The sequence below is a fragment of the Acytostelium subglobosum genome (genome assembly GCF_000787575.1).
Source record: "Acytostelium subglobosum LB1 DNA, scaffold: scaffold12, whole genome shotgun sequence".
NCBI classification, from domain to species: Eukaryota; Evosea; class Eumycetozoa; order Acytosteliales; family Acytosteliaceae; genus Acytostelium; species Acytostelium subglobosum.
The window spans coordinates 245,202-271,835 of NW_012236521.1; the positions used below are offsets into that span (position 1 = coordinate 245,202).

General features: G+C 43.4%; 8 protein-coding genes across 8 annotated transcripts; 4 read left to right on the top strand and 4 right to left on the bottom strand.

Moving 5' to 3' along the window:
• Positions 1 to 797: 797 nt before the first annotated feature.
• On the bottom strand, positions 798 to 2,054 carry SAMD00019534_063930 (hypothetical protein; the record flags this gene model as incomplete). The annotated part of the gene is made up of 3 exons (XM_012898213.1): positions 798 to 1,007; positions 1,077 to 1,798; positions 1,880 to 2,054. 3 exons carry the CDS (start codon positions 2,052 to 2,054, stop codon positions 798 to 800), a joined length of 1,107 nt encoding a protein of 368 aa, XP_012753667.1.
• Positions 2,055 to 2,726: 672 nt separating this feature from the next.
• SAMD00019534_063940 (hypothetical protein) lies at positions 2,727 to 4,456 on the top strand (the record flags this gene model as incomplete). The annotated part of the gene is made up of 4 exons (XM_012898214.1): positions 2,727 to 2,781; positions 2,955 to 3,216; positions 3,282 to 3,772; positions 3,852 to 4,456. The coding sequence occupies 4 exons, from the start codon at positions 2,727 to 2,729 to the stop codon at positions 4,454 to 4,456; spliced, it is 1,413 nt and encodes a 470-aa protein (XP_012753668.1).
• A 969-nt stretch (positions 4,457 to 5,425) lies between these two features.
• Positions 5,426 to 6,300, top strand: SAMD00019534_063950 (hypothetical protein; the record flags this gene model as incomplete). Its single annotated transcript, XM_012898215.1, has 4 exons — positions 5,426 to 5,561; positions 5,640 to 5,946; positions 6,055 to 6,181; positions 6,265 to 6,300. The coding sequence occupies 4 exons, from the start codon at positions 5,426 to 5,428 to the stop codon at positions 6,298 to 6,300; spliced, it is 606 nt and encodes a 201-aa protein (XP_012753669.1).
• Positions 6,301 to 6,630: 330 nt separating this feature from the next.
• SAMD00019534_063960 (hypothetical protein) lies at positions 6,631 to 7,680 on the top strand (the record flags this gene model as incomplete). Its single annotated transcript, XM_012898216.1, has 5 exons — positions 6,631 to 6,672; positions 6,797 to 7,064; positions 7,148 to 7,317; positions 7,424 to 7,457; positions 7,544 to 7,680. The coding sequence occupies 5 exons, from the start codon at positions 6,631 to 6,633 to the stop codon at positions 7,678 to 7,680; spliced, it is 651 nt and encodes a 216-aa protein (XP_012753670.1).
• Positions 7,681 to 9,567: 1,887 nt separating this feature from the next.
• SAMD00019534_063970 (hypothetical protein) lies at positions 9,568 to 14,794 on the bottom strand (the record flags this gene model as incomplete). Its single annotated transcript, XM_012898217.1, has 4 exons — positions 9,568 to 9,807; positions 9,877 to 10,035; positions 10,103 to 14,590; positions 14,684 to 14,794. 4 exons carry the CDS (start codon positions 14,792 to 14,794, stop codon positions 9,568 to 9,570), a joined length of 4,998 nt encoding a protein of 1,665 aa, XP_012753671.1.
• Positions 14,795 to 15,804: 1,010 nt separating this feature from the next.
• On the top strand, positions 15,805 to 18,649 carry SAMD00019534_063980 (hypothetical protein; the record flags this gene model as incomplete). Its single annotated transcript, XM_012898218.1, has 4 exons — positions 15,805 to 16,046; positions 16,110 to 16,506; positions 16,581 to 17,780; positions 17,843 to 18,649. 4 exons carry the CDS (start codon positions 15,805 to 15,807, stop codon positions 18,647 to 18,649), a joined length of 2,646 nt encoding a protein of 881 aa, XP_012753672.1.
• A 4,143-nt stretch (positions 18,650 to 22,792) lies between these two features.
• Positions 22,793 to 23,023, bottom strand: SAMD00019534_063990 (hypothetical protein; the record flags this gene model as incomplete). The annotated part of the gene is made up of 1 exon (XM_012898219.1): positions 22,793 to 23,023. One exon carries the CDS (start codon positions 23,021 to 23,023, stop codon positions 22,793 to 22,795), a length of 231 nt encoding a protein of 76 aa, XP_012753673.1.
• Positions 23,024 to 23,279: 256 nt separating this feature from the next.
• On the bottom strand, positions 23,280 to 26,043 carry SAMD00019534_064000 (hypothetical protein; the record flags this gene model as incomplete). Its single annotated transcript, XM_012898220.1, has 6 exons — positions 23,280 to 23,347; positions 23,480 to 23,974; positions 24,044 to 24,139; positions 24,205 to 24,330; positions 24,401 to 24,602; positions 24,667 to 26,043. 6 exons carry the CDS (start codon positions 26,041 to 26,043, stop codon positions 23,280 to 23,282), a joined length of 2,364 nt encoding a protein of 787 aa, XP_012753674.1.
• Between the last annotated feature and the right edge of the window lie 591 nt (positions 26,044 to 26,634).

Genomic DNA, 26,634 nt, shown 5'->3' on the forward strand with positions numbered 1-26,634 from the left:
ACTAACTAACTAATAAAGTATAATGAATGGTAGTTGAATTGAATAAAGTTGAATGAATGAATGAATATTATTGTGTGTGTATCTATGCGACTCTATGTTTGCAATTTGTTGTTTAGAGTCAATCTCCAGAGATGGTGAATTGGTGGTGGGTATTGAGCGTGAGGGTCTGTCCGTTTTGTTGACCAGGTTGTTTGAAAAAAAAAAGATATCTAAAACTAAAAGGAAGATAAACTTTATGTATGTGTGTGTGTGTAAAAGAAGCCTAATTAATTGTCTTTACAACTCATAAGTTATGTGAGGCTGGACGCAAAAGCAAAAGTCATCCACACATTCATTCACTCATTCTTGCTAGCAAGCAGGCAGGCATGTTTGTTTGATGATTCACACTCACACCAACACACACACATACAAGTCACAACAAGGATATTTCTTTCTCATGGATGTTGCAAATACATCAATTGATGTGATGCGCGACGGGCAAGGGTACTTTGGATTGAATGAGGTGAGTGCGTGGGGTTATCCACACACTCTCCGAGGGCCAAAGGTTGTTCGTGTGTCTTGGGAATGCGTCGGGCACCTACTCTCACGAGCAGATAGCCTATGTTGAGCAAGACTTGATTGATTGATTGAGTGTGTATGTTGTGTTGTGTGCAAGCTGAAACAACCAATGGGCGAGGGCAACAACAAAGTTGAGTGATAAATGTTGCGAGTGTTGCAAAGATACCAATGGATAATGGTGAATTGAATGAGCCGAGAGCCCATTCAATTCCTTCTTTCATTAAATTCATTCATTCCGTTTAGAAAGACGAATCGATAATATTATGATGTGGCTGTGGCTGTGTCTGCTGTTGATGCTTCTGTTCATCATTATCTGATTCGTCTCCAAAGTTGAAGTCCCAATATCCAGGTGGAGTTGGAGGAGTCTCGTCTTGTTGTCTATGTCTCGAGCATTGATTGAGCAATAACATCTTTTGGTCAAAGTCGTCACCAAGTACTGCTTTGTAGAACTATCATCATCCGAGTGTTAGTGAGCTCAATCAATCAAACTCGATCGATCAATCAAATACAATACATACCTCTTTACAATGATCACATTCAAAACCTTTCAGTTTCTCTCGTTCGGCTTTGTTACGAACTACCTCGCGATACTTGTATTTCTTCTGATTGCCGTTGGATGAGCCAGTTGATGGTGTTGGGGATACGATCCTACTCGCCCCATTGTCACCATACTTGTTGGCCATCATTGGTGTTTTCTTTCCAGGTTGTGAACTTTGAAGCAGTCGCAACTCCTCCTCTTCCTCGAGATGTCGATCGTTCACCAATGGTAAATCCAGGTCATCATTCACCTCGTTGGATGGCTCACTACTCTTTCTCTTCTTATTCTTTTGTTTGTTATCGGTGGTGCTGCTGCCTTGGTCTTCACCTTTCTTAAGGGAATTTCTCTTTGGTCTAAAGTCAGAGAATCCATCATCACTACCTTCACTTCCTTCTTCATTCATCTCGTCTTGTTCCTCCTCCTCGTCTACACTTTTGGTTGATGATGTCATTGATGATGTTGTTGTTTTGGTTGTCATTGTCGTAGATGATATTACTGTGCATTGTTGTTGTTGAGCAGGAGGATGTGATAATGTATCATCAACAACTACAACATCATGGCCTTGTTGTTGTTGTAATCCATGCTCCTTAATGATTTGAATAAGTAACCTATTCTTCTCTTTCAGTCTCTTTGTATATTGTATCAGTTTTGTCTTCTCTTCGCTCCATATATTCTTCTGTCTTTGAAACTCTCGCTCAATCTCTACAATGATTGATTGATTGAGTTGATTGATTGATTAAGTGAGTAAGGGAACGAAGGAGCAAAGGATTATATAATCCATACTTAATACATCTTTTGAATGAGCAGATATTAACACTTTGATTGCAGCCTGTAGATTCTCTCCACATATCACAACATCATCTTCTTCGCCATTCTCTACATCGTCGTCGTCATTGATTAATTGTTGTTGTTGTTGTTGTTTGTTATGTTTATGTCCATTATCTTGAAACGGGTCCATTTATAATATAAATCTAATTATTACTATTTTTCTTTATCTACATGTAATTAATAATAAAATATAATATAAATAATTGTAACATTGATATCGTTGTGCTGTACAGATAATAATATTTCCTCGAACCAACATGATAAATCCCACCCAAACATTCAATTTTTGTTCATTTTCAACATTCAACAAACATCAACAAACAAATACACACAAATACATCAACAAAAATCTCAACGTGCACATTCGCGAACACCAATTAGAAGAGGAAACGCACATCATCATCGCTCACTTGTTAAATAAACATTGATTTACTTCAAGAGAGAAGAAAAAGAGTTTAAGTATATCAGTGACCACCCAACACCATCAAGACAAACAAAGAGTTTATAAACTCTTGAGAGAGGTAGTATTGAATCAACACACAACCTTGCTGGTTAGGTTACGTCGTCATAGTTAGTTAGTTAGTTAGTTACGCTTATCGTAGTAGTATTCGTTGTGTTGTTATTGTATTGCGAAAGGAAGTAGGGTTGCAATCTCATCAAATAGAGATAGAGATATAGAAATAGAAAAGAGATGTCTGTACATTTCAAATTTAAGAGTGTCAAGGACTATGACACAGCAACATTCGAAGGATCACATATATCTGTTGCTGATCTTAAAAAGATCATTGTGGCCAGGTCTAACATGGGCAAGTCAACCGACTCTGACCTCGTCATCTCCAACGCTCAGACAAACGAAGGTATACAATCATTAGCTCATGCAACAGCAGACTGCCCATCACATTCAATAAACCAATCAAATCGAATTATTATTAACTCTAAATCAATCACTCAATCATTCTCTCTTTCTTCTCTCTGCTCACCCACTATCAATCAATCACACGATCAATCAATCAAACGATCAACAATGTAGAGTATAGAGATGAATCATACCAGATTCCAAAGAATACATCATTGATTGTAAGGAGAGTGCCAATTACCAATGCACCAAAGTCTGGTGGACATGGAGGAATGCCAAGTGGAAATAATATGACACCAGTGATATCCAAGCCTGTTGCCCTCACACCCGCTCCCCTTGTGGCCAAGGACAGCTCGGGTATGCCAGACGACGAATTGGCCAATGATGAGAATGCCAAGATCAACGCACTACTATCAACACATGCTGGATTGGGAGCGTAAGTGTCAACAACATCGACAACAACAACAAACATACTAACACATCCTCATTGACCATACACAGTGACCGTCCACACATGAGAGAACATAGACCACATAACTCATTCCCAACTGATGGACGTATTGTCGCCCCACCTCCAACTTATATATGTCACCGTTGCAATCAGCCTGGACACTACATCAATCAGTGTCCGACCAACGGCGATCCAAACTTCAATCATCACAAGTCGAAGAAGGCATCGGGCATCCCCAAGATCTTCCTCAAGCCCGTCCAGAACCCAGGCAGTGCCGCTGGCTCATCCACTGTGCTCATGCCAGGTGGCGGTGTGGCCGTCGTACTGACACATGAGTCTGAGTTTGCCAAGTTGGCCAAGTCAATCATATCGTCCGAGGTGCCTGGCGAGGAGGACAACCAGGGTGAGTCCGTCTCGGGCACATCATCTGCCAAAGGTCCAGCGCCTGCATTCCCATCAACATGTAGCCAATGCAAGAACCAAGTCGATCTGACCTCCTACTTTGTATCGCCATGTTGCAACAAGCAGTTCTGTTTCCAATGTAAGGACATGTCACCTCATCCGACTTGCCATGCCCATGCTCATACTCACACTCAATCAATCAATCAATCATATAATAGGTATTAAGGAGTATATTAAGAAGGTGACTGATGGAGACGTGGCAAAGAAGCCATTGTGTCCTGACTGTTTCACAACAATGGACGTCGATCAGTCAAGGATGGAGGAGTACGAGTTGAAGTACCGACCAGTTGAAAAGAAGAGGCCTGCCCCCGAGCAGGAGGAGTCGGCCACTACCACCACCAATGATGACAATCAATCAAGCAAGAAGCACAGGACTGATAATGACACTAGAGTAGATATCTATAATAAACAAGCGCCACAACAACTGACGACATTGGACATGCTTGTTAACACGACTACCCTTCCACCCTCCCTTCCCCACCTCAATCACAACAGGACACAAACCAGCAGTCGACCAAAGACCATAGAAGTAGCAGTAGCAGAAGGAGGAGTGCAGAGCGCTCTGGCCGTGACAGCCGTGATCACCGAGACATCAACCGTGACCATCGTGACCATCGCGACCATCGTGATCATCGGGACAGCAAAGACCATAGAGACCACAGAGACAGGTATTCCGCTCCAATGGAGAGCCGTGACAACAGAGACCACAGAGACCACAGAGACAGAGACAGTAGATCGTATGATCGCGAGAGAGAGGCCTTAAGGGAGAGAGAAAGAGAGAAGGAAAGAGAAAGAGATATAAGAGAGCATGGCAGCAGTAGCAGCAGAGGTGGAAGCGGAGGAAGTGGAAGTGGAAGTGGAAGCAGAAGTGACCGATATGATTCCGAACGCGAACGTGAGCGTGAACGCGAACGCGAACGTGAACGTGAGCATAGAGATAGGAGGGATCAGGAGCGTGATAGATACATTCAATCACGTGACCATGAGCACAGTAGCAGTAACAGTAGCAGTAGCAGAGGTGGCAAGCGCTCAAGCAGCAACTACGATGATCGTTACTCCTCGAGGAGATAGTAAATAACACTACTTCTACTTGTTCATATATATAATCCGTCCATCCATCCCCAACTAATTTCCAACATTGTTCCATGTTCATCAAGGCCATGAAGTTCAATGAGTCTGGACTCATATGTGACACACCCTCAACCCTTGCTCAAGCTTTGGTCTTTGACGAACCAACACAACAACTAATTAAAAATAAAAAAATGAAGGATTCTGAACTCAAACACACACTTCTGATGATGTTGATGATCATGAAGTGAATGAATGCATGGTTGCAAGGCGCCCTGACCTGACCAACATCACAAACAACCTGTAATTAAGATTGTTATAATCACGTGAACACCACCTTATTCATTCATTCATTCATTCATTCATTCACAATATATATTATATATATAATACAACACCAACAACAACAGCATTCATTATATTCATCATCAACTCTATTAATAACAGCAGAAGGAAGACAGGTTGGGTCGGTCGGTCGGTTGGGAACACAAGGACAGATCTTAAATAGATAGATAGACAGATAGATAGATATATATATTTGCTTGCTTCTCGAGATCAATGCTGTTGAAGTAATAACAGCATCAAAAGTATATATATTGAAGTAGAAGTAGTAGTAGTAGTTATATATATATATCTCGCATACAACATATAAAAGTACAGTTGGATGCAAATGGACAGTACACAGCAGGACAAGCATACTTGGACGATTGGTGTCAGGGTCAGGGTAAAGACAACACTGTCTGAACAGTATGAAGGTGTAATATTCAATTATGATCCAGTAACAACATGTGTAACCATATGTAAAGTATCATTCATTCATTCAATCAACATTGATTCAATCATACTTACATTTACACTTAACATCACCATCATTATAGTGAGTGAAGATGGATCATTGACATACGCGCATTCAAAGAAGCATATTGTTCGAGTATTGTTGGAGTCAGCAATCACAGAGGTAACAGTCATCGGAACATCAAACAGCAGCAACAGCAACAACAACAGCAACAGCAGTGGAAGTGAGTCTCCATCGATCATGGAGATGACTTCACTGCCCTCTGTCAACACCGATGCCACCAAGAAGCGACTCGAAAAGGCCATAGAGGACGCCAGGAAACAGGCTTCCAAGATAAACACTGGAGTCACTCCAGAGGCCCAAGAGATATTTTTTATGTTGTCAAAGGCGTAAGTCCATCCAAACTATTGATTGATTGATTGATTGATTGATCGACTCGATCACTTACCCATCCATCCACTCAATCAATCAATCCAATCCAATCCCATCCAAACCAGAATTATGCCATGCGAGTGGCAAGGAAAGACTATTGTTGCAATGAATGAGGTCAAAATCACCAGTCCCTACACGGTAGACAATTGTGTTGGAGGCACCGCTGGTACTCTTGAGCGTGTTAAATCAGTTGTAAGTGCATACCCGTCACTCAATCAGTCAATCAATACATCAATCAATACCTAACCAATATCCCTTCCTACACATTAAACTAGTTGGATGGCATCAGAAAGAAGCTCAAGCTCAAATAACGAAACAGTGGTATAATAAAGAAAGAAAACAAAACAATCCTTGTCTATTGGGTATTTAGTTGAGTGTCCTCCTCGACAGACATCTCGTCAGTAACTGATGATAGTCATATGATTGAAGAGATAGGATTGATTGATCATTGGAAGGAGGAGGGAAGTCCAAATGGATCATTTGATCACTTTTTTTTCATCATTTTTCAGGTTTCCACGCTGCCTGTTGTGTTGCCAGACGCATGATCACTTTGTGTCTACTACACTTACACTCGTCTCGCATTCATTATCATTCATTCAATCAAACTTAAGTTATATATTATATATTGTATACCACCAAAGATGTTCAGCAGATCAGTATCAAGAGTGCTCCTGTCCTCCTACGTAAATGTCAATCAATCAATCAATCGATCAAACAGCGGACCAGACAGACAGACGCAGTTGTTGATCAAGAATGAGTAGTTCATCCCTCTGACCATCAATCAATCAATCATACATATATATACAGAAGGGCTTTGGAAACAGCATCACTAGAAACAGTGGCAAAGCTTTGAACTTGGTGGCACCAGCTTACTCAAGTAGCAGCATCAGGTTCTACGGCAGTGCTCACCCACCACAGAACAACAACAAGCATCAGAAGCATGATGCACATGCACACGAGCACGAGCACGAGCACAAGGAAGGCGAGCATCATGACGATCATCACCACGAGGAGGATGTCCCACCCGAGGCTTGGATGGTCGAGAATGCAGACACCATGGCACTCAGAGATGATCGTACGTGTCACATCATCATCATCACTTAACATTGAATCGAATATCAACTCACACTCTTATGACCTGTCAACCAACAATAATAGACCCAGGTTACCCATACTCACGTCTGGTCGATGAGACACTACCCAAGTTCACACTGGAGGAGGTGGCAAAGCACAACAAGAGAGAGGACTGTTGGGTCATCATCCACGGAAAAGTGTACAATGTAACATCATATATCGATCGTCATCCAGGCGGTCTCGTAATCATGGCTGTATGTATCAAGCACATCCCTCCTCATCCCTGCCACTTCATCACATGAATGATGCTGACCATTCCCACTCCTCCTTCATCATCATCATCAACAACCACAATAACAGAACGCTGGAAAGGATTCATCCACTCTATTCGACAGTAAGTGTCTTGGTCATGATCAATCGATCAATCTATCAATCTATGAATCACATCACTCACACGATCAATCAATCAATCATTTATAGGATCACCAATGACAAGCAATGCATGGGTTATAATGAGAGACCTTCACATTGGATACTGCGAGCAAGACAGGAGATACGACGGATACAACAGATCCAACAGGAAAGGATCACATTACCTTGGTGGTTTCGAAGTTTAAATTGGTCCCCAACCTTTTACCGTTACCAAAAAGGAGGAGAGAATAGTAGTATCGTACTATTATTATCTCCACAAGCTATAACACATACACATACAATATACATATACATGTCATTATCCATCATATGTCCAGACTTGTTGTCAACAGGCCTGGAACTTCCAACTGACTGTGTCAGATCATCCAGTCCTGATGCTCGATTTGAAAAAAAAAAACAAACTTGGATGAATGGACCTTTCGTGACATCAGTATTGAGTTGCGGCTTTGTCGTCTTTGGTTGATTGATTGACTTATGAGAGTGCATCAACAACATTATTATTATTATTAACACTATACATATATATATATATATTACAACAACAAGATGATGTCTAGACTTTATTTGGGTCGTTCCAGAACGATCAGTCAATCGATCATGATGTCGAGAATGACACTGAATGGACGACCATTCAGTGCAGGTGGCCAATTGTTTGGTACCAACAAGAGTTATAGTACATCTACATCATCTACATCATCATCAACATCGGGTGGCGAGAAGAAACAGGACGATCAACAACAACAGCAACAAGACCAACAAAAGGACCAACAACAGCAACAGAGACCAAAGGAGGGATTCTCACTCTTCTCACCAACAGTTCTTGGRAACAGCCATCATTTGCTCATCAGCATGTATAGCCTGTATGTGTTGTCATTGATTGATTGAATGATTGAATGATTGGACCTTGCGAGGTCACACTCGATCAAGTTCACTAACAACAAGCTTGAATGATACAATGACAGTGTTCCAATTCAAACGAAACATTAGCGATGACGATAGATACCAACTAAACACAGCAGAGAGTACAGTGTTGATTCACTTTGCTGACCCATTCAGAGAGTTCCTCAACAATGTATCCAACAATCTTCGCGAGTTCTCATTGTTTGCTTCAGTAGGTTATGGTGCACAAAGTGGCGTTGCATGAGAATGTTATTGACCGATCAATCAATCAATGAATACAGATATTCGGAGCACCAGAGGTTGTAACCGTACTCCCACCTCCACTGCCAGAGGGAGTTGGCAGAGAATACACAATTGTTATTGATATCGATACCATCTCTGAGGTCACTGACGATAAGAACTGCCCAGCCGTCTATAAGAGAGGTGGATTGGACTACTTCCTCACCAACCTTTCAACACACTTTGAAGTCATTCTCTACTCTTCAAAGGATCACAACGTAAGATCTGCTGATCTGGCTGACATGTCATGTGACCATTGATTGTTTGATCGATCACTTACACTTCTCTCAATCAACAACAGAAATGCTCTGAACACATTCACTTCAAACTGGATCCAAGGAACTCATACTTCTCTGGACTCCTCTATGGTAGCTCTGGAATCAAGGAGAAAGGACACTTCACCATTGATGTATGATCGCTCGATTGGTTGATTGATTGGATTACATCAACGAACTAACAACATTCCAATCAATCGAACAAACATATATATAGAGTTTCCCAAGATTGAACAGAGATCCATCAAAGGTATTATTTATCGATAGCACTGGAGATTATGATAATCCCAATGTGATCAACTTGGGCAAGTTCCAACCAAACGTTAGGGATATGGCACTGGTTCAAATGTTGCCAATACTTACAGAGATTGGCAAGAAGAAGTCGACTGACTTGAGAGACGAGATTGTCATCTTGCGCGACACATCAAAGGACATCTCTGCCAGGATAGAGGAGTACATCACCATTCACAAGACACCAGTCAGCTCCCTCCAGAAGGAGAAGAGTCGTAAGAAGAAGCAATAAATTACTCACAGTTCATCCATGGATGGATGGATAGATAGATACAGGTATACTATATATAGTATTCGCTAATGGTTTAATTTACACTGCCTGCCAGGTCATTGATGGGCAGGGGGTGGTGGAGGCGACACGCCAGACAGTGACATGATGTCAATGTCTTCGTCCTCGTGCTTTCCAGACTGGTATGACACTGGTGGGAAGAATGGAGAGTCGACAGAGAAGTGGAGTGATGGACTCAGAGGTGTTGCTGGGTTGGATATTGGTGTTTGTGGATTGGAGTTGGAGTCTGAGTGTCTTGACTGTGCGATCGACTTCTCCAATGTATCGATTTGAGTGGCCTAGAATAAGTGATGTCATAAGTTAGTAAGTTGATTGATTGCCTCCCCTCGACTTCATTAAGTACTTACATATTCCTGGAGTGCCTGCTCAGTGTCGCGCAAAAGTTTATCGGCCAGTGGCAACAGATGTGGATTCCTCTTCTCGTTATACTCAAAGCAGTTGGACCTCATCAGTCTAATCGCGTCCAAGAACTGGTTCTTGGATTTGTAATCCCAATGTCTTACTTTCTGTGTGTGTGTTAGTTATACTTTGTTTGATTGACTGATCGATCATGGTTGTCTTGTCTTAACTTACATCTCTCATTGTTGTTAAGTCTATTGGGTTCTTGATTACCAAGTGGTAATCTGGTGCTATCTTGGGAATTACCTTGGCTCGGAATGCCACAAACTCGTCCATGTTACGTAGCTTCTCGACAATCTTCTCAAAGATGTTGGATAGTTCGACCTCTGCGCCAATGCCATCCTTCCTGACTCTGGTCCTGCGCTGTGATGTCTTGATCGGTATGGGGATGTCGTCGTCGAAATCCTCCAACAGGTCCATCTTGCTCTTCTTCTTGTGCAGGGGCGGCAGGTCCTCCTTCTTGATGCGCACGATGATCGATCCAGACTGTGAAAGCACTGGACTTGGGCTGGGCACGGGGCTGTGATCGTCGTTGTGGTGGGGCATGCTATCGATGCTGTTCCTGATGATGTTGGAGGGGATCTTGATCTTGGTGGGCGCGTTGGTTGGGCTGGCCAGTGGTGCGGGCTCAGGGAACACACCGCTGCCACGCATTGATATGTTTCCAGAGCTGATGCCCATCATTGGCTGCTGATACTGTTGTTGTTGTTGTTGATGCATGGGCATGTTGTATACTGATGGTGAGAAGTCGACGATGGGACCCTGTCCTGGTGTGGGTGGCTTGTTGGCACCAATGCCAACGCCTGAGCTCTTCAATCGACGAAGCTTCTCCTGAAGCTTCTTGCGCTGTCGTCTCATGTCGTCCTCGTCTGGAATGGCACCGCTTGCAATGCGCTTGGCTCTGCGCTTGCGATACTCTCTGATGACGGCTGGGTCTCTGATGATCTCTATTCTGCGATAGAGACTGCCGTCGGGCTTGGGGAAAAGTGTCACACGCTTGACAAACTCCATCTCACCATGCGACATGAACGACATCTCTGACTCGTCTCCACTGCTGTCGTGATCACGCTCGTGCGCGGACGATGTTGAAGTGGTTGTTGTGGTTGTGGTGGTGGCCGCCTGACTGTTGCTCTGCTTGCTCACTGGTGATGGTGGGTTCGAGTTCATTTCGTTCATGAGCTTGTTGAACTCGGCCTTGTCCTCTTCATCCTCCTCGTCCTCGTCGATCTTGCGTCCAAACCTATCGCGCTTGCCTGTCGACTTGCGTTTCGGTTCCTCCTCGGCGAACAGACTCTCCTCCAAGTTTTGCAGGTCCTCTTCGAGGTCGGCGTCAAGGTCTGCCTCGTCGGCCTCATTGCTCGAGATGAAGTTGATCTGTGTGTTGAAGATCTCCTGACATTGCTCCTTGTGCTGTAGCTGTTGATGATCCAGCGAGTAACGTGAGCCTCTGGCAAACTTGGTCATGCCGTCCTCGTTACCACCATTGGTGGCGGCCTCGGACGACTTCTTCCTGACCAGCGCAATACGCTTCCAACGTGTGAGACTGTTGATGACCTCCTCTGTGACGCCCAGCTTGAGCAGGACGAGTCGCGACTCTTTCAGTGACAGCTTCCTCAGATCGGCGTCTGTGCCTGTGACCTGGTTCTTTTGCAGCGCCTGCTTGATGGCCTTTTGCTTCTGGTTGACCACCTTTTGGGGCATCTTGAGATAGCTAAAGGTCTCACCGCGGGGGTCGTCGCCAACAAGCTGCAGCTTGCCCTTGCCCTGTGTGGCCATGACAAAGTTGGAGGTGAGGTTCCACGGTGTCAGGTTGAGCTCGTCCTCGACGGGCTTGCACTTCTTCTTGAGAGCGTCATTCTCATCCAGGCCACTGAGCATCGTTGGGATGGTGCCAGCGTTGGTAAAGTGAATGATGCCCTTGTCCTGCAGCAACTGCAGGCCGTACATCATGGACTCGTAGCAACAGACGAGCTCGGGCGACACCAGCTTCTGAAGCTCCTCCTCGGTGGGCAAAAGGAAGTTGTCCTTGACGGTCCACGAGCCACTGTCGTCGCCGCCCCTCTGGAAGTCGGAGCAGTCCTTGAGACGCTTGCGTATCGATGTCTCGGACTGTGTGGGGAAGGCGTTGCAAACGTCGCTGATCTTTAGACGCTTCTGCACGTTGCTCTTCTTCATAAACATGCGGTAGATGAACGTCTGCAGCCTGCTCTTGAGGAACATGTTGGCACCACGGCTGTTGGGCGCGGGCACCTCGAGCTCGGGCATCATCTGACCGGCCGTGTAGGTGGTGCCCATCTCACGGATGTACCATTTCTTGCCGTCGCGCGAGCGTATCAGCAGGAAATCGTTGGGGTTGGGGTTGTGCTTGGCGATGGGCGCCTTGTACAGGTTGTTGACCATGCCCTGGATGGCGATACCCGGGTTGATCTCGCCTAGGAATGGTGACTCGTCGTTGTGGTCCAGTACGATGGTCTCTCCATCGTCAAAGTTGAGGAATTGGTCATCGTTTGGCTTACGTCTGTAGTAGTTGCAGATGCGCGTTGCCATGCCCACGTTGCTGAGCAGTGGTGGATGCTGCTCCATGTACTCGACAAACACGACACGGCCCTCGCGTGCCGACAGCTCCAGCTTGTGTCGCATAGGGTCCGAGCGATTGGCACCGCGCTGCTTGGTCTTGTCCTCCAGACGGTCCTTGTGGAACAGGGCCACGCGGAATGAGTGGCCGGGCGGGAAGAAGATGACCGGGCGATGCAGGTTGATCAGGTCCTCGATCGTGAGGTTCGTCTTGACCAGCGAGAGCTTGAGTGCTGGCACTGAGTGATGGATCGACACCTTGCCACTCTGTTGGCGCACCTTGCTCTTGCCAACCGTCTTGTAGAACTTGTCGTTGGAGAGGTTGAACTTCTCATTGTTGCTCAGCTGGTGTGTGAGTGCGTTGGTGCTGCTGTTGTTGTTGTTGGGGTCGCTGGCTGCGGCGAGGGCAGCCTTCTTTTTGGATTTGCCCTTCTTGCCTGTGGCACCTGCCGCTGCGTCTGATGACTCGGCTGTCTCGGACTTCTTGACAATGTTCTCTTCAAAGAGCATGTTCTTATCGTTGAGGTCCAGGATCAAACAACTGATCTTGGGCTTGTAGTTCATCGCTGATTCGTCCCAGATGATGTCGTTGACCCAGTCGCCATTCTCCAGCTCACTATTCTGAAGTGAGAACAATGACCATTCTCCATTGATGTTGGATACAAAGTCGATACCACTGTTGCCGCTGTTCTTATTGTTGTTGTCGTCATGTTTGGTCGTTGTCGTCTCGACCAGTTCTCCCCATCTCTTGCGCTTCTTGCTCTTCTCGTCGACGAGCTGATATTCATCGGGCACATCAATCTGGACACTGTTGGTCAGGAAGATGGGAGTTTGTGTATGAGTGCCGCCAGACTGTTGCTTGGACTTGGAGAATGGCAGATCCTCCTTCTCCTCCCAAATGATCTGGTCTTCCCAATCCGCGAATGCCAGGGCATTGTATTTCTCATCGGGCAACTGCTGGAACTCCTTGATAAGCTCCTCCTCGGTCTTTTCGCGAATGGGCTCAAACAGGGGCTCGTCGTCTTGCAGCTGCTGCTGAAGCTTCTGATGATGTAACAGCAGCATGTAGTAGTCCTTGCGATCGTCCGACGTGGACTTGAGTATGGGGGAGCTGACTGCGCTCGCCGTCTTTGCCAGTGTGGTTGGCTCGCCAGCCGTGGTGGGGACGGCGCTGTTGAAGCTGGTCTGCTCGTCGGGCTCCAAAATCTCCTCGGTGATCGTCAGAGGTGGTGGCTGTTTATGTCGCTTGGCGCGCCGCCTCAGGTTGGCGGGGAACTTTGGCGCAAACAGGTTGGAGAACTTAAAGATGGGGTCGCCGTCCGGGTTGTTGCCAGAGCAGAACGTCCTGTACTCTGCATTTTCAAAGCTAAAGTTGGACGGCTTGTCCAATATCGTTCGGATGGCCTCTAGTACAGCTGCCGCGGTCGGCTTGAACTTCTTTTGTCTCCTCTTCCTCTTGCTCTCTATGCTCTCTGTCGTCTGCAAGTCATCGCCATCCAGCTCTGTCACTCTCTGCTCGTGCATCTCCTCGTCAGACTCGTCTGCTGACTCTTGTTCGTCGTCTGTCTCGTCCTCATCCTCATCCTCCATCTCCACGTCATCCTTTGTTTTTGGGGCGGCTGTTGTTGCGGCTATTGCTGATGATGCTGTTGTCGTCGTCGTGGTTGTTGTAGTCGCCTCCTCTTCATCGGCATCAAAGTCAAAGTCGTCTTCAATCTTCTTGGGCCTCACTGGTGGAGCGGGTGTGGCAAAGGTTGTCGCAGTATATGGTTTGAGACCTCCTGTCGCACCATTGTTGATCTGGTTGTTGTTGTTGTTGTTGAGAACATAGCGCTGTGCCAACTTTGCAATGTTCTCCTCAGCCTGCTTAGCAAGCTTCTCTGCATTCTGTTTGTTGATCTGGTTTTCGATTGAATTGATCTCTTCTGCCAGCTCATCAATATCTTCATAGTCTACACCGGCTGTCCTGCCCGAGACCTGATTATCATCGACTGCATTCTTATCAGTATCATCAGCATCAACACCCAAGTTCTTTATACTAAACAATGATCCTTTCTTTGTTATTGCATCTAGATCACTCCTCAATTGCTATAATGTTATGTGATTGAATGATTGAATGGTGTAAGTTTGATTGAATGATTGATTGTATGATTGATTGATTGATTGAATGATTGATCATACCTTATCAAAGAATGAGTCTTCCTCGACATCTAATTCACCTGATGTTGTGATGTTACCAAACAGAAGGCTTGAGAAGTTGGCAGACTTCTTGTCCTTCTCTTTGTCCTTCATAGCTGTTGGTGCTGTGAGTGTGTGTCAATGGCACCACCAACCTAGAAGTAGACTTGTATATATATATATGCTGTGTTATATGTGTTCTATGTTATGTATATATCTATATATATCGAGTATGAATGAATGAAAGCTTGATATATCTGGTTCACTGTTCAGGGTCTGGGAATCGAACTCATCTACTTTCAATCAATTTGCTAAGTTGGATGTTTTGGGAAAGGGGTGGGGTTGAAGGTACCACATCGATGTTCCATTTATCCTTTTTTCAAACTCTTTAATTATGGGATGTACACCAAACACAATAATCACCTCAGTCTTTTGGTAATCACATATTAATCCATTCATTCATACATATAAAACATAAATATATACATTCTTGACAGTTACAGGCTATTAAGGATGTCAGGGCTTCCATCAAATCATCATGTATTACATTCATTCAAGTTGAATGCGTGAATGTGTAGGTGAATGAGGAGTGACATGAATGAAACACAATGACATGTTGGTGAAGTGCAACACTTTACACACCCTTTTGTAGATATCGGGTGGTTGACAGATGGATGGATGGATGGGTGGATGACTTGGATTAAACAACAACACGGCATACTTGAACAAGCCATCTCAATCTGCCTTCCTTAAGGAGTATACTACCTCCTAATGTCTCAAGACACTACAACACGAGGGCCTACCACACACACACTCGCATCCTCATTGTCGACATCTCGATAATGGATTGAACATCCACTTCGTCGCGTCACCCACTCAACACCTCACACACACTCACGCACATATTACACCCGAATGAATGAATGAATGAAGACAAGAGGAATGAGTGAGGTCATTCATTCACTCTCACTCACTTGACTTGTAAATAGACATACATACATATACATACACAACAATCAATATACATACCTCACTCTATATTATTTTAATTCATTAGAATTATTATTAAATACCTTAGGATTATTGATCAAAAATAATAATAATCATAGTATCAAGTTTAAACTATGTCATTGAATCCAGATACTTTTACGGACAAGACCAACAAGATATTGTTGGCCAGTCAGGAGTTGGCCAGAGACAAGGGCAACAATCAATTGACTCCTCAACATTTGTTGCAGGCATTATTGGAGGATGAGGATCGTCTCGCAGCCACAATATTCGAAAAGGCTGGTGGCGACCTAAACAAAATCGAGAATGGATGTAAGCGTTTAGTAACATCATTGCCAGTTCAGAAACCACCTCCAAAGTAAGTATGGTACCGTTCAATCAATCAATCTTTGATATATTAACATTTAAATCAAACTTCAAGTGATATTACACCAAACAGTGCATGTTTGAATGTACTTCGAGCAGCGGCCAAGAATCAAAAGAATAATGGTGATTCCCATTTGGCATTGGATCACTTGATCTTGGGCCTGTTGGAGGAATCGTCCATCTTGTCGATACTGGGCGACGCAGGTGCCAAGAAGGACCAGGTACAGGCCGCCGTCAAAGAGGTGAGGGGAAACAAAAAGATCACCTCTGCCACTGCCGAATCAACATACGAGGCATTGTCCAAGTATGGTCATGACATGGTGGCCGATGCTGCCTCTGGCAAGTTGGACCCAGTCATTGGTCGTGATGAGGAGATCAGAAGAGTGATCAGAGTGCTCTCCAGAAGGACCAAGAACAATCCAGTACTAATTGGTGAGCCAGGTGTTGGAAAGGTAACTATTCAATTAACTTTCATTCCAATCAATCAATGTATTATTAACACAACCAATCAATCAATACATTGTAGACTGCTGTAGTTGAAGGTTTGGCTCAAAGAATTGTACGTGGTGATATTCCAGACAACTTGAATGCAAGAGTGATCTCTTTGGATATGGGTGCATTGATTGCCGGTGCCAAATACCGTGGAGAGTTTGAGGAACGTTTGAAAGCCGTACTAAAGGAGGTCAAGGACTCTAACGGTGGAATCATCTTGTTTATTGATGAGATTCACTTGGTTCTTGGAGCGGGCAAGACTGACGGTGCAATGGATGCAGCCAACCTCCTCAAACCAATGTTGGCACGTGGTGAACTAAGATGTATCGGTGCCACAACACTGGATGAGTACAGAAAGTACGTCGAGAAGGACCCTGCATTCGAGCGTCGATTCCAACAAGTGATGGTCAGCGAGCCAACTGTCAATGACACCATCTCCATTCTCCGTGGTCTAAAGGAACGTTATGAAGCACATCATGGAGTCAGGATCTCGGACAGCTCACTGGTTGTTGCTGCACAACTCTCTGCTCGTTACATTACAAACCGTTTCCTTCCAGACAAGGCCATCGACTTGCTCGATGAGGCCTGTGCCAACATTCGTGTTCAATTGAACTCACAACCAGAGGCCATTGACCAACTCGAGAGAAAGAAGTTGCAGTTGGAGGTTGAGCAGACTGCCTTGGAGAAGGAGGAAGATGATGGATCAAAACTTCGTCTCGAGACTGTCAAGGAATCATTGGCCAAGATCAAGGATGAGTTGACGCCACTTCAGGCCATCTATCAAAAGGAGAGAGCAAGAGTTGACAAGAGCAGAGACCTCAAAAAGAAGTTGGAGGATGTAAAGGTCAAGCTGGCCGACGCCGAGCGTCGCTATGACCTCCAACTCGTCGCTGATCTCAAGTACTACGTCATCCCAGACCTAGAGAAGCAGATTGAGGCTTCCAACCAAGAGAGAAAGTCTGCCAAGAACAATTCATTGGTCAGTGAGGTGGTGGGACCAGAGCAGATCGCCGAGGTGGTCTCAAGATGGACAGGCATTCCAGTGACAAAACTCTCTCAAACAGAGAAGCAGCGTACACTCACACTTGGTGAACATCTCCACAAGAGAGTGGTTGGCCAAGATGATGCCGTTGATGCCGTTGCAGAGGCAGTGCTCAGATCACGTGCAGGACTCTCCAGAGAGAACCAACCACTTGGTTCATTCTTATTCTTGGGTCCAACTGGTGTTGGTAAGGTATGTATAATAATAGTAGAGGTTATCTATTCATTGTATTAACCAACTCTCTCAACTACTAGACTGAATTGGCAAAGGCATTGGCATTTGAACTGTTTGATGATGAGAAACATATGGTCAGATTGGATATGAGTGAATACATGGAGCAACATGCTGTTGCTCGTTTGATTGGTGCTCCACCAGGTTACGTTGGTTATGACCAAGGTGGCCAACTCACCGAAGCAGTCAGAAGAAGACCATACTCTGTCGTACTATTTGACGAGGTGGAAAAGGCTCATCCACAAGTATGGAACATCCTCTTGCAAGTGTTGGACGATGGTCGTCTCACCGATGGTCAAGGAAAGACTGTGGACTTTAGCAATGTAGTGATCATTATGACCAGTAACCTTGGTTCACAGTATCTTTTGGCCGAGAGCAACCCAGAGATATTCAACACTGGTCTCTCACAGCACGTCAAGGATCAAGTGATCAACGAGGTTAGGAAACACTTTAGACCAGAGTTCCTCAATCGACTGGATGACATGGTGGTGTTTAGTCCATTGACCAAGAACAACCTAGAGTCCATTATCACACTCCAACTCAAGAGTATCACTCGTAGATTGGACTCTCAAAACATTGTGGTCAATGTCAAGAAGCCAGCATTGGCAATGATCATGAGGAATTCCTATGATCCATCTTATGGAGCACGTCCAATCAAGAGGTACTTGGAGAAGCACATAGTCACAGAGTTGAGTAAGTTGATTCTCAATGGTGATCTAAAGGAGAACTCTATTGTCAACATTGATGAGAAGGATCAAAAGTTGACATTTGGTGTTGTTTGTCAACAACCATCACCTGCTACAAACAAGAAACAAAAGATATCAAATTAAATCAATCAAATTCTTTTATTAATAATAATAATTTAATTTTTGTTTTCTGATTTAAGGCAATCACAAAAGAATACTTGGAACTAATGTAATATCCTTTGTCGATAACATTTGTATTTCTTTCGTTTAAGCAGTAACACAGCTTCCAGAGTCGAATGATTGGTTTCCCGAAGTGTTTTGACGATGAGTCATTAGAGGGCAAATTAATTAAACGAGTACAGATAGTATTTGTATAACTTACGTGGGCAAAAAAAAAAAAGGAAGTTCCTCAAGTTAAACAAAAAAAATCAAAAGAAAGGATATCAAGTGGGAGGATTGAACTCACGACCTTAGGATTATGAGACCTACGCTCTGCCAACTGAGCTAACCTGATGACATGTCGGAAAAAACTCAATTCAACGTTGATTTTGTAAAAAATGACCTCAATTTTTTCTTTAACTGAGCTAACCTGATGACATTTTGGAAAAACAACCACAAATTCCTTTTTTCGCCATAATTTTTCAAAAATACAGTCCAATTTAATTCAAAGATTATACTATCTCTATCCCTATTTAATTAAAGTTATTACTATGAAATAAATAATGGTATTTTGTTTAAAGTTTTCTTGTGTAAGTTCTTTGATCTTCAGGTATCATTATAAAGTATGGGGTTATTGAAGGGTAGTTCTTGCAAGTTGTGGGTCTAAGACACGACAAACGTCAGTAACCAGACACACCCACCCCCAAACGACACAACTTTGAGTGACACTCATAATGGACATTCAATGGGTCTAAGACATTCAAGACATCCTACTCCACGACCAAATGAACAATATGTTGATGGAAAGTGGTTGAGGATATTATTTCTCAATCAACAAGGACGTAGATGTTCCTTTACAGGTGTCCCCATGGTATGTGGATACATTGTCCACTGGTGCCTCTCCGGATAGGATTGACGACAAGATTGGATACATCAAAGAGAATATCCAACTTATTATTCTCGAGCTTAACAATCGCTACAAATTCAATGATAAGCAGATGGCTAAATTGGTGGAATGTGATCTGAGATACCAGAGATCATTACCATCTGTAGAGAATCGCTATCTTTTAGGGATCATTTTTCAGAAGGAGGGTGTACATCTTGCTCTTCAAGATCGACTCGAAGGAAGCATATGTTCAAACAAGCGGAGAAACAAGAGAAGAACACCCGGATCTAATGAGCTACTTCATACCATTACAATTCATGAGATATGTAGCTAGTAAGAGGTATACGAATAATGGAGGTATCAAATATCGTAACGATCTCTCTTTTGACGACTTTATCAGGCAAGACCAACAGATAGATCGCCAAAAGGCTAGAGATGAAGTACAAAAGAGGTGGTTAGATATGTGCACTTGGTAGTCTGGATAATAGTTTGATTATTAATAATAAATTTGAACGTGTCGAAGTAGTTATCGAAATATTATAATAACTTTTCTTGCATTTTATTATCGATATAAACGATCAATGGTTGTGATAAAAAATCATAATCGGTAAGATACTCGTTTACCAACATGTCTTCAGAATAGGTTGGTACAGTGGTCTTAATAGAGAGACCAAGAAAAGGTCTCCTATCATCATCGATATGTTGGAATATCCAATCAAGTACCTTTACATGTCCAAATCTGAAAGCATTGCCAATCATTGATTGAATACACAATGTATTCTTATCACTCACGATATTGAATCTATCGTCCAAAGTCTGGACAGTGTCATAGAAATTCTTAAACTTTAGATGTTTGTCCTTGTCTCTGTCCTTGCCACTCTCCATATAATATTTGTAAATATATTTGATCAAATCCATATTGTTATGAGCAACAGCCACTTCCAGTATTCTGGGAATATGATTGTGTGGCATCAGATATTCAAATACATCCACAGGACATGTTCCAATGATTGAATTAATAAAAGAATCTCCAATTTCCTCCTCAGTTGTATCGAGATATTCAAACAGATGTTTGATTACCTCTAGGTAATGTTTGGATCGACCATGTTGGACAAAGAATGTAATGGCTTTGGATAAATCGAATTGAGAATATTGAATCATTGATTTGTAAAAATCCACCATTAAACCACTTTGTTGTTGTGGACATTGAACTCTATACAATGAGTATACTACTACGTTCAACTCTTTGTAATGAGAACAATCATAGTACGATTTCAAAGGTTGAAAGAATGATGGTTTGACCTTGAGAGCATAATCTATGTGATCCATTTCCATTAGCATCAACCTGCTTCTCACCAAATCAAATGGGAATATCGTGTTGTAATCTGACAATAAGAACTCCAACTGCAGATGGTGATGTACAAATCTTGGATGGCGGAAAATGAATCTCTGTACCACTACATTGTTATCATTTAGATATTTGATCACTTCCAAACTGTTGGTAATATCATCTGCATCAATAAATGAGTTGTACATTTCTCCACTGAAGCATTCCATTCTAATTTTAGGAGCAACATTAAATTGCTCCAACACTCCAAGTGCAACGATGATCTGAATGATATTGCCATGTTTGATGATCATTTCGATCAAACGACTCACATCATCCACGTTGATTCCCCAACCTGGTTGTTCAATGATAAATGGTATGAGCATATGATCTCCAGTGAGTATGTATTCACGTGTCAAGTACTTGATGATAACAGAATGTGACTTTACAGAGCCATGCAGCCTGAGTTCGCCAAGCTTTACAAATATCATTCGTTGTTCATCTCCAATTGAGTGAGTTGTCAACAACAATCTATGATCGTGTGTTATTGATTGTGCTTTACACTTTGACCATTCCAAATGATTGATTGATCTCTCCTCCCAGGTGATATCGACACCCTTTGTTCCAGACATAAACAACCTTTCAATATGTACCAGCTGGTCTGATGGTGAGGCATTTGGAAACAATTCATCTTCCCTTATTGCTCGATGATAGTGACCTGTTTTGGATGGTCTGCCATCATTGATCAACAGTTGTTCAATGAGTTGTTGATCACCAGTGGATATAATACGCCCAGAGTTTAAATGAGCGCGTTCCTTGATCATGTTGACTAGTGCCAGAGGGAAGTTGTTCTTTGCATCCAAGATGTATCGAATGGATGACGCTGATGAGTAAAAGTGTTGCATCATCATATCATTGTATTTGATGTTGAGTATCAACTGATCAATGTTGATGTGACCCACGGCAAAGAGGAACTTGAGCACAGTGAATGCTTCATTCTTGATTGCTTTATTCGGTAGCCAAATCTCTTTCTTTAAGACCACTGGATATGTCTGATGCCAGAGTACCATGACAGCGAGCGTGTTGTTGGCATTGACGGCATGCTTGAGAATATCTTTGTGATTAAAGTATCGTTGATACTTGATATAGACCGCCATGAATGTCTCTTTGTCCACATCACCATGATTAAACATCATCATGGGAGTAGAGTATGTGAAGCTGATGTATAGGTTGCGTTTGATACGATCTCGCAACAGACCATGATGTCGGTACTTGAACAATGACTCTGCGTCTGTCCAATGATGGTACTTGAATCGATATGAAGGTTTAGGTGTTGGAGTTGAGCTAAAAATTCCTTCCCTTTCTATCTCGTTGAACCTAAGTTGTAGTGTCCTCTTGTTTACAATACTCAATGACAGAGAGTTGATGATGGTCCTGATGATCAATCGATTGGTGAGCACCAGATAAAAGACTCCACGATCATTATTGTTATACATGGTCAATATAAAAGTAATTATTGATTGATTGTATATGTTATTATCATATCCCTTTTGGAATAGTCCAGAGTATCAGTGTCAGTTGCCTTCCTTGAAAGTGATACAATGAATTTGAATCCCTGGTGGCAATTTTTATTTTATTTTATATTGTTATCAGTTTCATGAATCAAAAGTTCTTATTAAAAATTGGGTAATATCATTCTTTACTTACTCTGTGTTGAAAACAAAAGAGTTGGAAGGGAAGATGGGGTACCGATTTAAAAGAAGAGGGGAAAAGAATGATTTTTTTTTTTTTTTTTTTTTGACTAGAGTGGAAGTTTATTATTATTGCAAATAAATTGGCGTCATTGAAGAGGCGGGATAATATATATAAGTTAGTCGATTTTGAATTTTCTTGATTTTTTTCTTTCTTTTCTTTTCTACTGTAGGCCTCTGAATTCGGCCACCAGGTATTTGTTGATAGTTGGCGGCAGAGGCGTGCTGAGGTGCCACTTGGTAGTGAACTCGGCCATCTCATTCTTGATGTTGACTGGTCGTCCGGCCAGGATGTGACTCGTTAGCGTGGACATGAGGGAACGCCACTCCTGGCGGAGGAGGGACTTGAAGAATGTGATGCACACCAAGCTAAAGAATGACCTCAAGTACCTCATTAGTCCTTGGACAATGGGGTTTTAAAAAGGTTTGCGCAATCCGAGAATCGAACTCGGGTCTCCTGCTTGGAAGGCAAGAATTCTGCCACTAGACCAATTGCGCGTGCGAAAAGGGAAAAGACCGAACTCGTATTTTATAGCATCCAAAATTCGACAAACTTTTTTTATAAAGTTTATTCAGTGTAGATATTGTTAGAATTCAGCCCATCCAATCCAGTTGTTATTATATTTGGTTCTTGCTATCTACCAACAAGTTTTATTTGGTGGTAATGTATCCTTCTATCTTAAACTTGGAGTCAACTACCTTGATAGAGTTTAGACGTTCTAATAAATTGGAATGGAGTCAAATTGAGTGGAATGGAGTTATGGCATTAGATGAGTAGGTCAGTAAGTGCTTTGTTGGCAATTATTTGACATATTGTCTTCTTCCTCTTCCACACTTTTAGGGTGACCTACCTTTGTATATGAGTTGATAGTTGTTTAGCATCATGGTGATTACATTGTTGATCAAAGGTATCTTGAGAGAGGTCTCGATCGTTTGCTGTACAGGTTTGACAAGGTTTGGACCAAACACGATGGCCAAGTTGGAGTAGGTCATCTTGTTGACATCGCTGTTCTGACCGATGAAGCGTAGGAAGAGCAGAAGCATCTGTAGGGTGGCTTGATGGCAGGGCGGGATCGTGGACAGCATAGACCGCAGAGTTTGCACCTTCTTGCTCGACTCGTCATCGCTATCGGCTAGCTCCACAATCTTGTTGAACAGTTCATATGTGAGCAATGGCGGTGTCGTATCCCTAAAGAAGTTCTTGATTACCGCGGCAATATGATGAGGTCCTTGTTTGGCCAACAATGCATCCAATCCACTAAATGTACATTGATTGAGGCTTTCTTTAAAGTGATCAACCTCATATTGATTTGGTGATATCCTAAATAGTCCTTCAACGTCCGTATCTGAGTAGTTTATATCCATATTAGTTAGCATTTGTCTACGCTTCCCAAAGTGATTGAGTTAAAACATACGATTGAGTAATATGTTGAAGGACTTGATGATGAATGCTGGTACCAACACATTGGGACCTTCTCTTTGGACCAAGTCATGGAGTGATACTCCAAATACTTTTGATTGATTAGGTCTTGGAAGTTAGTTCCTTGGACAGACTGATTTGTGAGAATGTACTTACATCTCTCTGTTGTTGTACATAGTAGTGCAAACTGCTTCAGTAGTCTCTTCTTCTCCTCTGCATCGTCCACCTGGAAGAAGTAAGTGACTCCACCCTTTTGTAATATAGATATAATGTTCTTATGATCTATGATTGATTAAAGTGTGATTGGTCAGTATGTATAATCTTGGAATACTTTGTACTTTGGGTTACATACTGGCGTTATCTGTTTGATCAGATACAGTTACTTCAGAGAGATGTAATAGACTCTTGAACTTTAACTCCTTCTCCTTTGGTGTCTTTTTACAAAAGACGATGATGTCGTTGCACAGATAGTAATGGTACACTCTGTCTGGCTTCTTGGTCACAAACTTGGTCAGCCTACCTTCGTGCAAATATGTCCTACCTGGAATAACAAACTGGATATTGATTGATTGAGTGAGGTTAGCATGGTATGATTGATCACTAACTATTTCTACTTACTGGATCCAAGGCCTTCTTGTTATGCATCATCCTGTAAATGTTGATGAGGGTGGCAGCGTTTTGAGCCTGTGCCAGGTTGTCCTGGATCAATTGTTCAATCTCTTTCATCATTGTCATTGCATTGTTGATGCTGGGGAGGTCTGGCCTGTTGATTGGCGTGTTGGTAGAGATGACGCACAGTTGTCTCTGGTACACTGACAGGTGATTGAGGGGCGTGGCAATCAGAGCCATCAGATCAAACACTTTGTTTGTACTATTGTTGAGATTGGACTCTACGCAATCCGTGAGGAATGCTGCAAACTTGTGATTGTTGTTCTTGCAGCGCTCCAAAGTGTCGATGGCGTTCTTAAAGTTCTTGACATAGTTGCCATAGACGCGCAGCTCTGGCGCCATGCGCAGGAAGATGTCGCCCACGCCCTCGATGCACGGCCACTTGTTGTGCAGCTGCTCAAACTGTGCCAGCATCTTCTTGTGCACGGCATGAATCTCCTCGATCGACGAGAAGATGTCTTTAAAGTTGTCGTCGCTGAGCAAGCTTGATGACTTGAGTGGCTTGTAGTAACAGCTGAGTATGATCTCCAAGTTGTCAATGTAGCGTCGCTCCTCAAAGTAGAGATGGCGGAAGGCAATGTTGCGCTCCTTGAGCTGCACCGAGCTGCTGTAGACCTTGAGTCGCTCGTAGCGCTTCTTGGCGAGGAATCGACGCACGCAGCTCTGCACCTTGATGACGTTGCGTACGTACTCTTGCTGCTCGGTCCACGCGCCGAGTGTCTGGATCGCATTGACCAGGCCATCAAAGTAGGGGCCATCGACAAAGGTGGAAAAGTCTAGCTTGAGATGCTGTCCGTAAAGCGTGTCCATGATGCCCATGACCACGGTGGGTGAGATGCCAGGCAGCGCAATGAGGATCGACTGGACGGCATTGAATAGTTTGAGCATCTCATTGTTGCTCTCTATGATGTTGGGCAGACTGCGCTTCTGCTTGTTGTTCTTGATCTCATTGTTTCGCTTCATCATCATGATGCCCTTGGCCAGCGGCAGCAGGCGAGGCGACACTGAAGACGGCAGTGCCAGAGACATGTGCGCGTTGATCTTGCTCTGTTTGCCATTGCCAGCGATCCATACCTTCTCATGGTTGAGGCCAACCTTTTGAGGTGTCTGTTGTTGGTCGGTTGTCGCGACTGGTGGTTGGTGGTGTGGCGTTGGAGGGGACGATGGTTCGTTGCGACGAGGTGGTGTTGTCACCGTGCCCTTGCTATTGCCATTTGGTGCATGTTGAGAAGGAGGAGGCGCGCTGGGTGGAGTGGCAACAGTGTCCGCTCCATTGGCGTCGCTAGAGAATGTCTTGATGTGTTTCTGTACAAGTGATGGTTGCATTGTGTCTGCGGAAGATCTTCTTCTTGGTTGATCAGTGGAGATGATGGCAGATATTGGTCGTCCAGCTGATGGTGATGTTGTCGTTGTAGTTGTTGTGGTATTGGACCTCTTTGACTTTGATGGTGTTGTTGGTGTCGTTGATGTTGACGCACGATTCTTCTTGAACAACTTGAATATAGTTGACCTTCGTTTCTTATCGTTGTTGCTGTTGCTGCCTCCAATAGTATCGTCGTTGTTATTATCCTTAATTGATGAATTTGGAACAGTGTTATACTTGTTTTCTTGGCGGGATGGCACTGTAGATGAAGATGTTGTTGTCAAAGTGGATGATGATGATGGTGTTGTGGATTGTTGTTGTTGTTGTGGCTGTTGTTGCTCTTGATGTGGCAGTATTGTTGTTGGATTGTTCTTTGTTGGTTTCAAATGGACTATATATTGATTGTTTGTTGTTGTTGTTGTTGATGATGATGCTGTTGACGTTGGTCGTAGTTCATCCTGTTTAGTCGGTGCCAATAAGGACAATGATGAAGCTGTAGATCTATTCAATATCAATATTGTTATGTTAGTTATCTCTCTATCTATATCTTAAGA